Here is a 13,356-nt window from a genome sequence, read left to right as displayed (position 1 = left end):
GACTCGAAGAGAAGAGGATACCATTAGGTCTGTGGCTTGAGATTTAATCAGGTCCCAGTGGATGAGTTCTTTGACTGAAAGTACCATAATACTTTAGGAGACAGTTTGAATGTGCCAAGATGGTACTGAAAATTTCCCTACCCCTCATGCCTTCTTATATTATGAATACCCATAGCCTTTCCACTATAGAGTTAGCAAAGGCTTCCTGGTTGCACATCGTGTGAGAAGGTCTAGGTGACATGCTCAGCTCCTTGGTAGTTTGTTCATTCACGGGGGTTTGTGGTGTCTAGTCCCATCTGTTTATAGTTTCAGAGACATTTTTATGTCTTACCTGACTGACACTCTAATAGATAAGTAGTAAATTAAATTATGGTTTTCAGTCTATCCTATCAACTGCCATATGCTATCAGCTAATAGTTATCGCAGTATCACAAAGCCCTTGGACCAGGCACCCACCATACCCTCAGGTCTAAGGTGCACAGCAGCCCCTGCTCAAGAGGAGTCCTCTGGAGCAGTATATTATGACGTGCCACTTAGCCTTATGTTCTGGAAAAGTCCATCCATCTCAGGTGGCAGTCTGTCGTGCCTTGTGTGTCCTGTCACAGCCGCACATTACACAAGCCCCTTGAATATGTCTTCTCATCCTTTTCCTCTCTATTATCTTGAGCAGGGGACGGGGCAACCATTTCTCTAGTATTTAAGGTGCAGAATATATGCGGGCTCGGTGGTGAGCCATTAACCAGGATCACGCATCTCACGATCTGAATCAAGGGTTGACCCCAGGCTTCTAGAGCCCCTGCCCCCAGATCTCTTTCCCTGTTGCTGCTAGTGTTGCACCCCGCAGAGAAGTGATAGATGGATGGTCCTTTGATAAATGGAATCATCCGACCTTCTCTTTATCAGAAATGAGTCACTGCCCAATCTAATGTGAGCGCTTTAAAATTTCTGTCACCTTGTTCATTTACATCATTAAACAATTACATAAACAGAATCCTAGTGAATACGGAAACCTGGCAAGTTTGCTGTTTTCACGGTGGATTGAATTGGATGGTGATTTGGATCATTCTCTCCCATTGGCTAAATCTCATCAATATCCTAATTCGTTTTTTCAATTCACCAAAGGGCGATTAGGCAGTCAGATGGCCCAATTGGCTAAATACCCCCCTCATATTTTCTGAGTCGTTTGCAAACATTTACACAGCATCAAACCCTATCCAAATAACGTCTTTGGGGGGAAAGGAGAAACCCAGTTCAATATTCCCTGTCTGACATTGTCACTTCTGTCTCCTAAAAACACAGTCCAATACACACCTCAGGAAACAGGCTCCCTCAAGGCACATGGCATGGTTTTATGTCACTTCAGGACCTGTATGCATGGCTTCAGCACCTCCCTTTCAGGACACAAACAGACGAGCCGGCTCTTTCACAACGAGAAATGTTTCCGTTCTTTACACTAAAACATCCCTTTGTAGCCCAGGGTTCCATCTAAACTGTTAGGTCAGAACCGAAGAATGGGTGGATCTGATAACTCCAGTGTCATGGAATGAAGATGTTTGAAATTTAAGAGTTCTCACCATGCAAGCATGCTTTGCCACACATGGCTGACGGTGTGGTGGCGTGGCTGAGCCTCAGGTACACAGTGCCTTCCTCAGTGACCTTGTGAGTGTGAGTGACATCACGCCCCCAGGAAACCACAGAGGAGGCCCGGAGGTGGATTTGTTTCCCCAAAGAGCTAGTTTGTAATTTCGAGTAAAAGGGTGTCGCTTAAGACTAGACTTCATACTATTTATAAATTTAATGTTGTGATTATTTTCATCATGTTCTAAAGATGTATTCTGACATTCATCATCACGAATATAAAGACCTATAAAAATCAGACACGGGAAAAACAAGAGCTAAGGTGGGTTGCCACCGACGCCCCTCTTTGGATAGGTTGCCTATGTTTTAATGCCTCTTCCTTTAATTTGTGGGTCCAGGGAAGAGTTGTGTTGGTATGACTTCAGTGTGATTGTGGATTGCAGGCAAATGCACTACACACGCTCCTCTATTGAATTAGAAGAAGGTGCCACAAATTAGGCTCTGCACATTTGCATCTAACTCTGCCAGTACCAGTCTGTACCTTGGGGTGACGGGAGAGCTTGTAGCTATTTTTACAGCTCCCAATATTTACTATGTTTCTACAAATCACATTCAAATTTTTATTCGTTCAGTTGTTTCGAATCTCATTTGGTCCACATCTGAACAATTACAGTGTATGTGCTTTCTTTATATACTTGAAGATCCTTTAGAGAAATCATAGCTCTTAGGATAGCAACCTTCCCTTGTGACTTTAGAAGGTTCTATGGATGAGCAGGTCTGACAGAGTACACTTAAAACTCAAAGTCTGTCTTAGAAATAAATTGTTCTTGTGAGTTAAATGAGGCACGTTCGTTCTAATTGATGCAACGTCCAGCTTAAGCTGTCTATATTAATCTTCCATAAGATAAGACGTTCCCTATCGGAATGTAATTATGTCTCTCTTTAATGATACCGTCATTAGAGCTTTGATATCTTCTACTTATTGTACGAATTCTGTCATGCCTTCTGTGTGTTACTTATAGAGTAACCTGTGAGCTTTGACATCTAGACACAAAGACATATATATTTCAATTTGTGAGGATTTTGAGTTGGTAAGAGTTTGGAAATTTGTTAGGAGTTGGGCTTTGGTGCGTGGGGAAGATCATACATGTTAACTTTCTCCTCTCTTTGTAGTGCCTTCCCTAGCCAACAGGGCAGCTAGGAATCAAAGCCAAGTCCACATGCACACACACGCTAAAATCTTTCCCGCACAACTAGGAAGTCAGGCTGTCACTCTCAGACATGAGGAGAACAAATTATTATTCTGAGATTCGGTTTTTAAGGTGACTGTTCTCTGGGGGAGTGCCTCTCTGGCTGTTTGTAAGTTTGGCATTTTGTTTGACCTGGATTTGCATTCAGTGACAGTGCTTTGCCGGGAGACCTTGAGGGAACTGAAGGATTTCTATTGTTCTGATACAATTTCCAACTGTATTCAGAAATGCGAGTGTTTTATTTTTTTTTTTTTTAAAAAAATCACTAGACTGTTGGAGAAGTTTCTCCAACGCTGTTTTTCTTTTCATTCTTTTGTTCAAAGAAATGCCGTCCTTCCTAGGCCGTCATGCTACAGAATTGGAAGTATGCGGGAGAAAAGAGCCCAGAAGAATGTCTGTTGAGATGTAAAGCTAATTAAGATTCCTTTTAATTACTCACATTCAATTCAGGAGCAAACAAAGGATGGAGCAGGGCACTTGCTTGTGCTAATCCACCATTGTTCGGGCTCAGGCTATGGATTTAGCGCTTGTGGCATTCAGCATTTTGTGGAGAAGTATTTTTCTTCTCTTGATCTAAAATTGTCTTCATAATATAAACCCAAAACTGTCTTCACCCCTGGAAGGTTCTAAAAAGATAAGAAGATAAATAGTCCCGTGGGTCCCAGATTCCTCACACCCCAACCTCATTCTTCCTGAGTCACAGGAAATACTGTGGGAAGGAAGAGCAATTCAGCAAACTCCAGGTCACTTTGCGTGAAACCCCAGTGGCATTGCAGAGACCCACGCCCACGTTGTTTGTTTGTTCGTGTGTACAGCTGCACCTCAAGCAAGAGCCTGCAATAATCACTAGTATTTTTCCTTAGAGGATTGGATTGAAATTTCTGGCTTAATTTTCCCAAATTTATCTGTTTTAGAAATTAACCTCACTGGCCTGTTAAAGTGGGGTCAGAAAACTTTGAGTATCCAAGGCCAGATAAGGCTGGAACTATCACTCAACAGCAGAAGACTGTTCTTTGCACATGCTAGATTCTGAGTTAATCTCCAGCACTGACGATAAACTAAAAGATTCATTATTAAGAAGCTAAGTCATCAAGAATAAATATTTTTTTCAGGTTTTGTAGAATGTGGCTTCTCTGTCATGAGTAGTCTCGGCCTTAGTGGACAATAATTGAATTTGGCTGTTTTCTGTCAAAACTGGTAAAAGCCAGAGGTGGGCCTACTGAACTAACCCAGGAAACACAAGCACAGCCACCAGATCAGAAAACAGACTAGAGCGATGCCCCCGATGCTCATAATGTACATTTTCCATAATGGGCTCTGTGCCAGGTTATAGTTTGAATTTTTCTTGGATTATGAAGGTCTGCTGTTCATAGCTACCTCTGAGTCTGTTAGGTTCATAGGAGTCACTTTGTGATATTTGATAAGCATTCTGTTTTTCTCTAAAAATCATCTTTTAACAAACATACAGCAGTTCAGATGTTCCTCTAAGTAATCCTAGAACCCAGTACTGGTCCCAGAGTTGCTGTAAGCCTCCCAGAAACAGCATTTTGGAATGTGAAACTTCCTCCAGCTACATTCAAAGTTGCTGAATGGGTCAGGCCTGGAAAATGGTCTTGGTCATGTGTTGTTCATCCCGGCGGGTGCAGCTAGAACATACTCACTGGCAGTGTGAGATCCGCTGCCGGGCCCTTCCCAGCTCGGTCACGATAGTCAGCTAGCTGTAAGGAGCAGCGCCACTTGAGTGGTACAGGGGATGGCTGGAAATACTCTACGGCAGCAGTTTGGGCTTTAATTGTCTGCAGATGGCACATGATCTATTTCCCTTATTCGCTGTCACATTTTTAATAGTACCCAGGCTGCTCCGTGTAAATGAGTAATCTTTCATGCAAGCCTAGTCTTAATTTTCCAATATTTTTTCTTTGCATCATTTTCCAGCTGTATCGTGTTACGACTGACGTTTTAATTTCCTATTTTTTCCAATATCTCTGTGTCATAAATGTTAACTGTTTAAAAACAACTGCCGAGCTGTGTAGGCACACCAAGAGGCCACCGTGGTCCACTTCCAAACCCTTAAATATTTTTTTTGGGCACATGTTAGCTATCATAGTGACAGCAAAGGCAAGGAGCTGGAGCTTCTAGTTTATCCTTGATACAGTTTTTTTTTTATTCTTTTTGTGACAGGGTATTAAAAAAAGGTTCCTCATAGAAAGCTACATGAAGCTTAGTTATCAGAGAAATCACATAAAAATGTGTTTAGTGAAAGAATATAGTTTTCTATGCAAAGGTGGCTATGGGGAGAGAGGAACGCTGTGACATCACCATATAGTTTTAAGGGGTCGAATATGATTTAAAAAGTCATAAGAGTTAGCAGAGACCTCTCTCACCATGATCAGTTTGGACTGGGTTCACTGTCAACCTTCAGTTCAGTGCAGAAGGCACATTTTGGGTCAGGGGGCGGGGCTTTACTTCGTTCTCTGTTCCTTGATCTACCCAGGGTCTCAGGCAAAGCTTCTAACAGCATCACTTAAGCCGGCTGCACAGCTTAAGAGAAGAGAATTCAGAAGACGAAAAATTTGGTGTGTGTGTGTGTGTGTGTGTATGTGTGTGTGTGGTTTTATTTTTTCTTTCTTTCCTTTTCTGCTGTTTTCGGAACAAAGTTGAGATGGTTTTCTGTACTGATGGGAATTCTTCTTGCTAGCCTAGCTTCAGTCTGGCTTTTTTCTCCCTCATGCATGCTGACCTGGGAATCCTCCTTTGCCTTAGCCGCGATAATCGTGACTCAGCTTACAACACCTTACATTCGCATCGCCCCTGCTGCAGGCGACGGCCAACTAACAGGTCAGACGTTCAAGTATAGATGAGTCATCTTGCCCATTTCCCGCTCATTTTTCTCAGCTTCGTTTCCCCTCTACATCTCCTCCTCTGCTTAAGGCCTGTTTAGAATGTTCTAGACCCTTGGTGCAGACCTTTGCTCGCATTAACTTAAGTGACATGCTTGGCCTCTTCTGTGTGCACATTAATACCCATGCATTAAGTCAACCCCACTGCATTAAGTCTGACCCCCCTGCATGCTTCCATTGTGTGTTTGGTCTGTTGCTATGTTCCTTTCTACCCTAATGTTGAATAGAAATGAAATTTGCTGGACTTGGAATAGCAGTGACATCAGTTAATAGGAGTTCAAGGAAAATACTGGGGGGAAAAGAATATTCCCATTTTTCCAAATTAATCTAAAAAGTGACTGAGATTTGAGAGCTAGAAAGGCTTGTTTTTTTCATCTTTGAGGATTGAGTTTGCACATGCATTAGCAGTACACCATCTCATCTGCCAGTTTTATAAAGCAGAGCCCCACCCCAAAGCTGTTTAGGGTGATGCCGATCAAACAGTCCTTTGTGTATGTACCATTGTTGCTGGGCTGATTGCATTCTTTACATCCTTGCTGCAGAGCCAAGCACTTCTATAGAACAGCGGCACATCTGCAAGCGAAACGCGCTAAGTAGTGTAGGCAAGTTAGGGAACCTTGGATGGCGTAGGGTTGGAAAGCCCACCCTGCTCCTTAGCTGTATCATAAGGAAGTAATGTGTTCATACCCACCAGCTCTAAATTCAAGTGGGTATCTCTAGATGTTGATCTGGAAAAATCTAGTAAATTATTCCAGGTGCAGGGGAGTGCTTAGTGAACTCTAGACAGCTTCACCCCGCAACCATGCAAGTCACGGTCAAGATTGCTAATCAAATCATGAGGTCAGGACTCGGAAGGGCCCAGCAACCATAGGCTATTGTTTGTGATTAGGCATTGCTAAAGCCAAATAGGAAACTCAGAGCCGCTTCTCATCTAATTCCCACTTCAGCTTCCTTAACATTTGTTTAAGAAACGTGCTGCACTTAACTCATGAGAAATCGTAACTGCCTAAGTTGTATTTTGAAAACTACCAAGCAACTGATATTCAAGAAAAACATTGGTTATTAAAGTAAAGCAATAGAGACTAATTCTACTTCCTTCTGCATTAGAAGCCTGAGCTTATTTTTGGCTTTCTATTCTGGAACCCAAGAGCTCTTAGGCTTATTTGACGTTTCTTTCTTTCTTTTTGTTTTTTTTTGTTGTTGTTGTTTTTTGTTTTTGTTTTTGTTTTTTTTCGAGACAGGGTTTCTCTGTGGCTTTGGAGCCTATCCTGGAACTAGCTCGTTAGACCAGGCTGGTCTCGAACTCACAGAGATCCGCCTGCCTCTGCCTCCCGAGTGCTGGGATTAAAGGCGTGCGCCACCACCGCCTGGCTTTGACGTTTCTTTCTTTTCAGCTCGCTTTTAAGAATATTTCTCTTACCACTTCAAGTTCTGCTTATTAAGACTCTTCCTTCTCCCAAACGTCTGATGTGTCCCTCCCACAAGAAAGTAACTGAGGGACAGACAGCCTCTTTCTTAGCGTGGCTCCTCTCCTCTACAGCCCTCATGTTTAGGGATTGACTAGGGTTGTTCCAGTTAGGTGCCCAACAGAGGGCTATCTGGAGTCCCTGAAAAAAGCAAACCTCCTTGCCCTGTGACATACGACTGAGCACCACCAGTCTTGTAAGCAAGTCAGTAGCAGTGAGTTGGCTCCAGACTCAAAGGGAAACCGAGTTGGGCTGCCCTTTTCTCCATCTTTCCTATAATCTTTTGCCATTAAGTGAAACGTGGTGTTTACCAACCATGATGTCAGTGACACGCCATAGCAAAACATCCTCTGTAAAATCTGCGATGAACAAGATACTCAACAAAGCAGCTCTCAGAGGCAGAGCATATGACCAGGAATTGTTGTAGGAAGGACACACATCACCACAGCATATGGCCACCATTTCTCTTGTAGCTGCAGGGAGTCTGCATGCGTCGTTTACATTGCAACAGTTTAAAGCAACAGTAAGGTCAGAATAACCCAAAGAACCAGGAAGAAAATAAAAGCTTTTCTTCTTCCATATCTGTTGCTAATTTAAGGGTGATCTGGCTTACGTAGATACCTACACATCTCACTAATGGTTCATATTTCCCATTTGTAACGCCGTCAGGCTCACTAGAAGTCTCGTTTTTTTCTATAGATTTATTCCCAAGCCCAAGACTTCATTCAATCATTTTATGACAGATATTGAGCCCCTTCAAGGTGCCAAGGATGGTTCCACTCAACATAGTCTTATTTTGTGTGGTTTCCCAGGCATCCCAGCCACGAAATCAGGGTTAGTTGTATCAGTTGCAGCAAAATAATATACTTGTGCACGTTCATGAATGGAACATGAGCATCCTGTAGGTCAGCAAGCAAGATGAAGACTGTACTTAAACGGTAGGTCAGGGAGACATGTTTCAGTGCACCTCCTGTGAGCTTAACGGCTTAGTAGTGAGTGGTCAGGAAGCCCGCAACTCAAATTTTCCTATCTGTGAACAACCATTTTGTCCATCAGTCCTGGTCTTTACAGAAGCCAACAAAACATAGAGGATGGTTGCCCTCTGAAACTTCAGCTCTTTGTTGTCCATTTACTCTGACATGCTGACATCATGCCCCTGGGAGTCCTGGTCAGAGCTGAGAACCTACTGGGAGGCTCTCATGAGCACACTAGCCTTTGACATCATGCCCCTGGGTGTCCTGGTCAGTGCTGAGAACCTACTGGGAGGCTCTCATGAGCACACTAGCCTTTGACATCATGCCCCTGGGAGTCCTGGTCAGAGCTGAGAACCTACTGGGAGGCTCTCATGAGCACACTAGCCTTTGAATCTCCTTCTTGTACCAGTGTACATAGCAGGTCAAATAAGCCTTTGTGTGGACAGAGCCATCTTGTTCACATAACACCAGAGAAAACAAACCTGCTAGTGTCCTGTCCCCAGCACAGTGTTCCTTGATTGAACATGTTCAGCAGATGACACAGATACCCGGACCATCCAGAAAGGGGACTGGGGTTCTAGATTTGGACTATATGCCGTAAACAGTTGTGGCATTGCTCTAAGGAGGGCATCTTAAGTCTCTATTCTCAACCCTAAGAACATGTCATCAACTAGTACACTGGCACGCATACATATGTACATGCGTGCACATGTACACATACTCACACAATACACATATGTACATGTGCATAACGTACACACATATATACATATGTATATGCGTATACATGTACACAATACACATGTGCACATGTACATATACACATACACAATGCACATACAATACGCGTACACTACACAATGCACATATGTGCATGCATGCGCATAACGTACACATATGTATTTGCTTACACACATACACATATGTGCATTTGCATACGCATACACATATATACATGCGTGCACACATTCACATATACATGCACACACACACATACTCACACATATACACTCACAGCTGTTGTAATTTAGAAAAGGCAACACACAAATGACACCATGCAACAGAATTCACATGGAGGGGCTCTTATTAAAGGAAATGGAATGGAAAAAGAGGGAAGGGAACCAGCCTCTGGGGACAGGAACAGCAGAAGAGAAGAGAGAGGGAAGGACTGAGGGAGGGAGAGAGGGAGGGAGGAACAGACAGACAGACAGACAGACAGAAAGGAACAGACAGACAGAGAAAGAGATGAGAGGTGGGCAGGGCCCTTTTAAAGGGAATGTAGTGAATGTGCACAGAAGGTGCTCTTACTGGCTACAGCTAAGGATGTAGCCTGCCAGAACCCCAAGGGCAGGCCAGTACAGATGCCTGAATACACACAGCCACATACATATACGTACAGGTACTCATACACACATACACACAGCCACATACATATGCACACTCACACATCATATATAGGTATACTCTGGTAGCCATATATATACATATATATGTATATATATATACACACATACTCAGACACATACACACTCACATGTCGTTGAAATGAATAAAAACTACTTTTCCAGCGCCACTCACTACCGAAGACACAAGCCGAGGCATTTCCATTCCATTCTTCCTGGTTTACTTTTTTAATCTATTAAATGAAGTTCATCTCCTGCTGCTGAGCTATAAACCCTAATAATATAGAACTGCTTTTGGAAGAAAAGAAAAAAAATGCTAGAAATTTCCTGTAAGAACTTAGAATTAATTAAATAAATATGGTTAGACTGTTTATATGAAGATTTGATTTATGATTTAATTACCTACCCAACTCTGAGGTGCTGAGGAGAATGATTTCCTTGAGCAAATTTTTATCATCCGTTTTCTTTATTCATGCATCTAATATGGCAAGGCCTGTGGCCTAAAATACTTCCAAACACAATGACTTCTGGGACAGAATGCCTGCCTTTATTTAGTGAGAGTCCGTTTTGATTGACAGTTTGAAGGTCCCACCCCTAACAGTGGAGGAGTCATGGAGGCAGGTGGAGGAGGTTCTGGTCACATGACATCTGCACTCAGGCAGTACAGTGAGCCATGCTGGTGCTCAGTTCACTTTTTCTCGTTTACCCTGGGACCCAGCCCATGACATGGCACTACCCTTAGATCTTTACAGAAGCACCCTGAGACAGACCTAATGCCACCTTCCCTGTTGATTATAAATCCACTCAAGCTGGCCATGAAGACTGGCTCTCAGAAGGGAGAGAGCACAGAGCATGAGTTAGGGAATCACTAAGTTCCACAGAGTCTCAAGTTCTGACAACTGTATGGGGCTCATATGTAAAATCAAAGACTAAACGAGGCCAAATGTTAGAGCAGCGAAGATAGATTTTATCCAGTGGCTACCGATATTCTGCTCTGCAAGGAGATGACTGGCCCTTTAAAGAGAGATCAATGAAACAAAGGCTGTATGATGGGGGATTCCCCCAGGAGTACAACATTGCGGAACCCCTCTGAATTTGTTGACGAGACCCAGTGGGATTGCTACCCCTCCGGCCTGCCCTGGAGTATTGACAGAAAGAAACTAAATCCTTCTGGAAGCCTTGCATTTTCTCATGTAGGCATGTTAAGAGACTAAAGCTATTGGGAACCCGGGTGACGCTTATTCAAATCTTTATATGCCGTGATTGAAAACCAAGTGGACAAGAGGGCCCCCAGAAGCTCTGGTAGAGTTTGATCAGAGAGGGAACTGAATAGAGAAAAGCTAGCTTAGATTTGGCTCTTCAAACCAATACAGATATTTGAAACAAAATAATAAAACCCAAATTCTGACACATAGCCACCAAATTAGGTGTTTACTACGGAGAAAGTTGTGCCTCCTACCAGCTCTGTCTCCTGATGCCTGCTATAGCCCCAAGGGAGAAATACAGCAACATCTTCCACTGGAACTAGGAAGCTCGGGGGATGACAGAAACTCATATGCACAGATTCCAGTCAAGTCAGGAACATGGACTTGACTCCCGGCTTTGTGAATGAATGCCTCGGGTCCTTCCCCCGCCATCACTGAGTCTGGCTGCTCCTGTCAGGCCTCACTTGGTTCTCACCCATCCCTGACACTGTGAGCCCTTTCCCTTGGGTTCTCACTGCTCCCCTGGCTGCCTAGACTCCTTGCCACCTTGGCCCTCTGCTGCCCTTCATGCTTACCCGCAGCCCCCACTCCCAGGAACTGCCATTGCCTGCTCCCTCTGCATCATTTATCTCTATCTGGAGAATGGCGGACGGACTCGTGCTATTGATTCCCGTATGCTCAACCCAACATAGGTCCCTTCTGCTGATCACCACGTGTCTCTTGGGGTAGATTTCCAAGCTACCAGGTCTGCTCTCAGTTGCCAGGGTATGCGCCAATGCTCTGAGGTCAGCTGGCCCAATTTCCTTCCCTCCTTACCTTGCATATTATCTCTGGGAACCTTAAACCATTAGACATTTCTATCGGTTAAGGGACGTGGTTGCCATCGGGTCCTAGATGGGGACCACTCTTCCTCTAGAACAACACAAAACACCAGTGAAATATAAGACCTATCAGCCCAGGCAAATTTCTGGAAATAATTCTGATGATTCATCAAATTTCCTTATCAAATTTTGAATATAACCGTGCTCTGAAACTCCATCACTCACATCACAAAGCCCAAGTTTGCTGCTGTCTTTACGGCTAAGGCCAAGTGTCCCAAGTGTCCAGCCCACTGTGTCCCTTGCCGCCAGATCTTAGCCCCAGGCAGAAGCTGAAGCTAAGGTGGGAGAGAAAGTGGGGACCTTGCAGGGAGGTGGGAATTTTAAATTTGGTGCGCAGAGAAGGAGGTTATCTGGCTCATCATGGAGATAAGAACCTCAGGTCCCTTGCCCCATAAATGCGCAAACAAACTACCCAATGATAAGCCTTCCTAAGTGTTTTTGAGCAGCATCCTGGGCTGGCTCAGAACAGCTGCGCCTCATGGGGCAGTCAGTGAGCTTCAGAGCCAACCTGCTCCAGTTCAAATCCCAGCCCTGTCACTCAACAGCAGAGTGACCTTAGCAAGGGATTTCGTGTTCCAACACCCCACCAGTTTTTGACATGGGAGTCGTACTGGTCCCTACTCCTGAAGCTGGTGTCAGGATTCAAAGACTATCTAGTAAACCTTTAATAAATGGTAGTAGTTATTACATTTCTGCCTTACTATGTTTTTTTTTTCTGAATTGGGGAGAAGTTGCAAACTGTTTCCATCCATCCTGACCCACTGACCATACTCAATGCCCTTCACCTTCTTCCTAAACACATAATAGGCTGGTAGGTCTTAACAGTGACCAAAGCAAAATAAAAATAAGTCAGTTATAGAAAGTTTACCCTGTCTGTACACTAAAACCATCACCAAGCTCTAACCTGCCACAGCTCTCCCTGAGTGTGAATAAGTGCACACACAGGGGGGATTTTCACTCGTATTTACTGGCATAGCTCTCCAACACATTTCTCACTTATTACAATATGCCATGCAGTGACCCCCCAAGTCAATGTACAACCACGTTGGTCATTGTACTCCTTAGCTGTCTGTCCATCTGTTGTCTGTATTAAAATCTGCTCACCCCACCCCTTGATGAAGAGCATTCAGAACTCATGTTCTGCTTTTCCGAACGAGCAAGCTGGAATACATGCCCTTGCATGTAAACTTTCAACTGGGTCTTCGCTTTCTGGGCAATTCCCAGGTGTGCTTCAAGGACCAACTCTTTCCTTGTATAGAGAAGGACACTTTGCTGTCCTGATGTGGCAGGTGGCCTTTCAAACACCTGTGTTTCCAGGAGGGACGCTAGAAATGCGGTTCCGCCACTGGTCCTGGATCTGAGTGACTTTACCTTTGTCCAAGCCATTTGCACTTCGTCGTTACTTCTTCCTTCAGTCTCATTATCCTTTGACTTGCTCATTGTCATTTCAGAAGCTTCTATTTTTTTTTTTTTTTTGGCTTCTATTTGTTGATGATCGAATGTTGTCATTTTCCTTAGTTTCTCCAAGTTCTTTTCTTCTCCCCCCCCCAACACCCCATGTCTCAGGTTATTCAGCTGTGAATTTCTTCTGTTTTCAAAGTCTTCTCTAGATGGATCTCTTGAATTCTTCTAGAAATTACCATTGATATAATGTGAGGTATCACATGGGAACAGATCTAACTTCTGCCTACACAGATCC

The 13,356-nt window shown here is 43.7% G+C and overlaps 1 protein-coding gene across 9 annotated transcripts in view; it reads left to right on the top strand.

Annotated features, from left to right (window-relative positions):
• Ptprm (protein tyrosine phosphatase, receptor type M) overlaps positions 1-13,356 on the top strand; it is a 699,101-nt gene that overhangs the window by 447,247 nt on the left and 238,498 nt on the right. For 6 of the 9 annotated variants that reach the window (XM_026789490.1, XM_026789489.1, XM_026789492.1 and 3 more), the window contains exon 14: positions 5,592-5,666. The exons of the other annotated variants lie outside the window; for them this stretch is intronic. In XM_026789490.1, the coding sequence (XP_026645291.1) occupies positions 5,592-5,666 (75 nt within the window). The remainder of the gene's footprint in view (positions 1-5,591; positions 5,667-13,356) is intronic. 9 annotated transcript variants of the gene reach the window in all.

The sequence above is a fragment of the Microtus ochrogaster genome, unplaced genomic scaffold (genome assembly GCF_000317375.1).
Source record: "Microtus ochrogaster isolate Prairie Vole_2 unplaced genomic scaffold, MicOch1.0 UNK20, whole genome shotgun sequence".
NCBI lineage: Eukaryota > Metazoa > Chordata > Mammalia > Rodentia > Cricetidae > Microtus > Microtus ochrogaster.
Note: the sequence above shows the minus strand (reverse complement) of the source record. Positions and strands in the feature narration are given on the sequence as shown.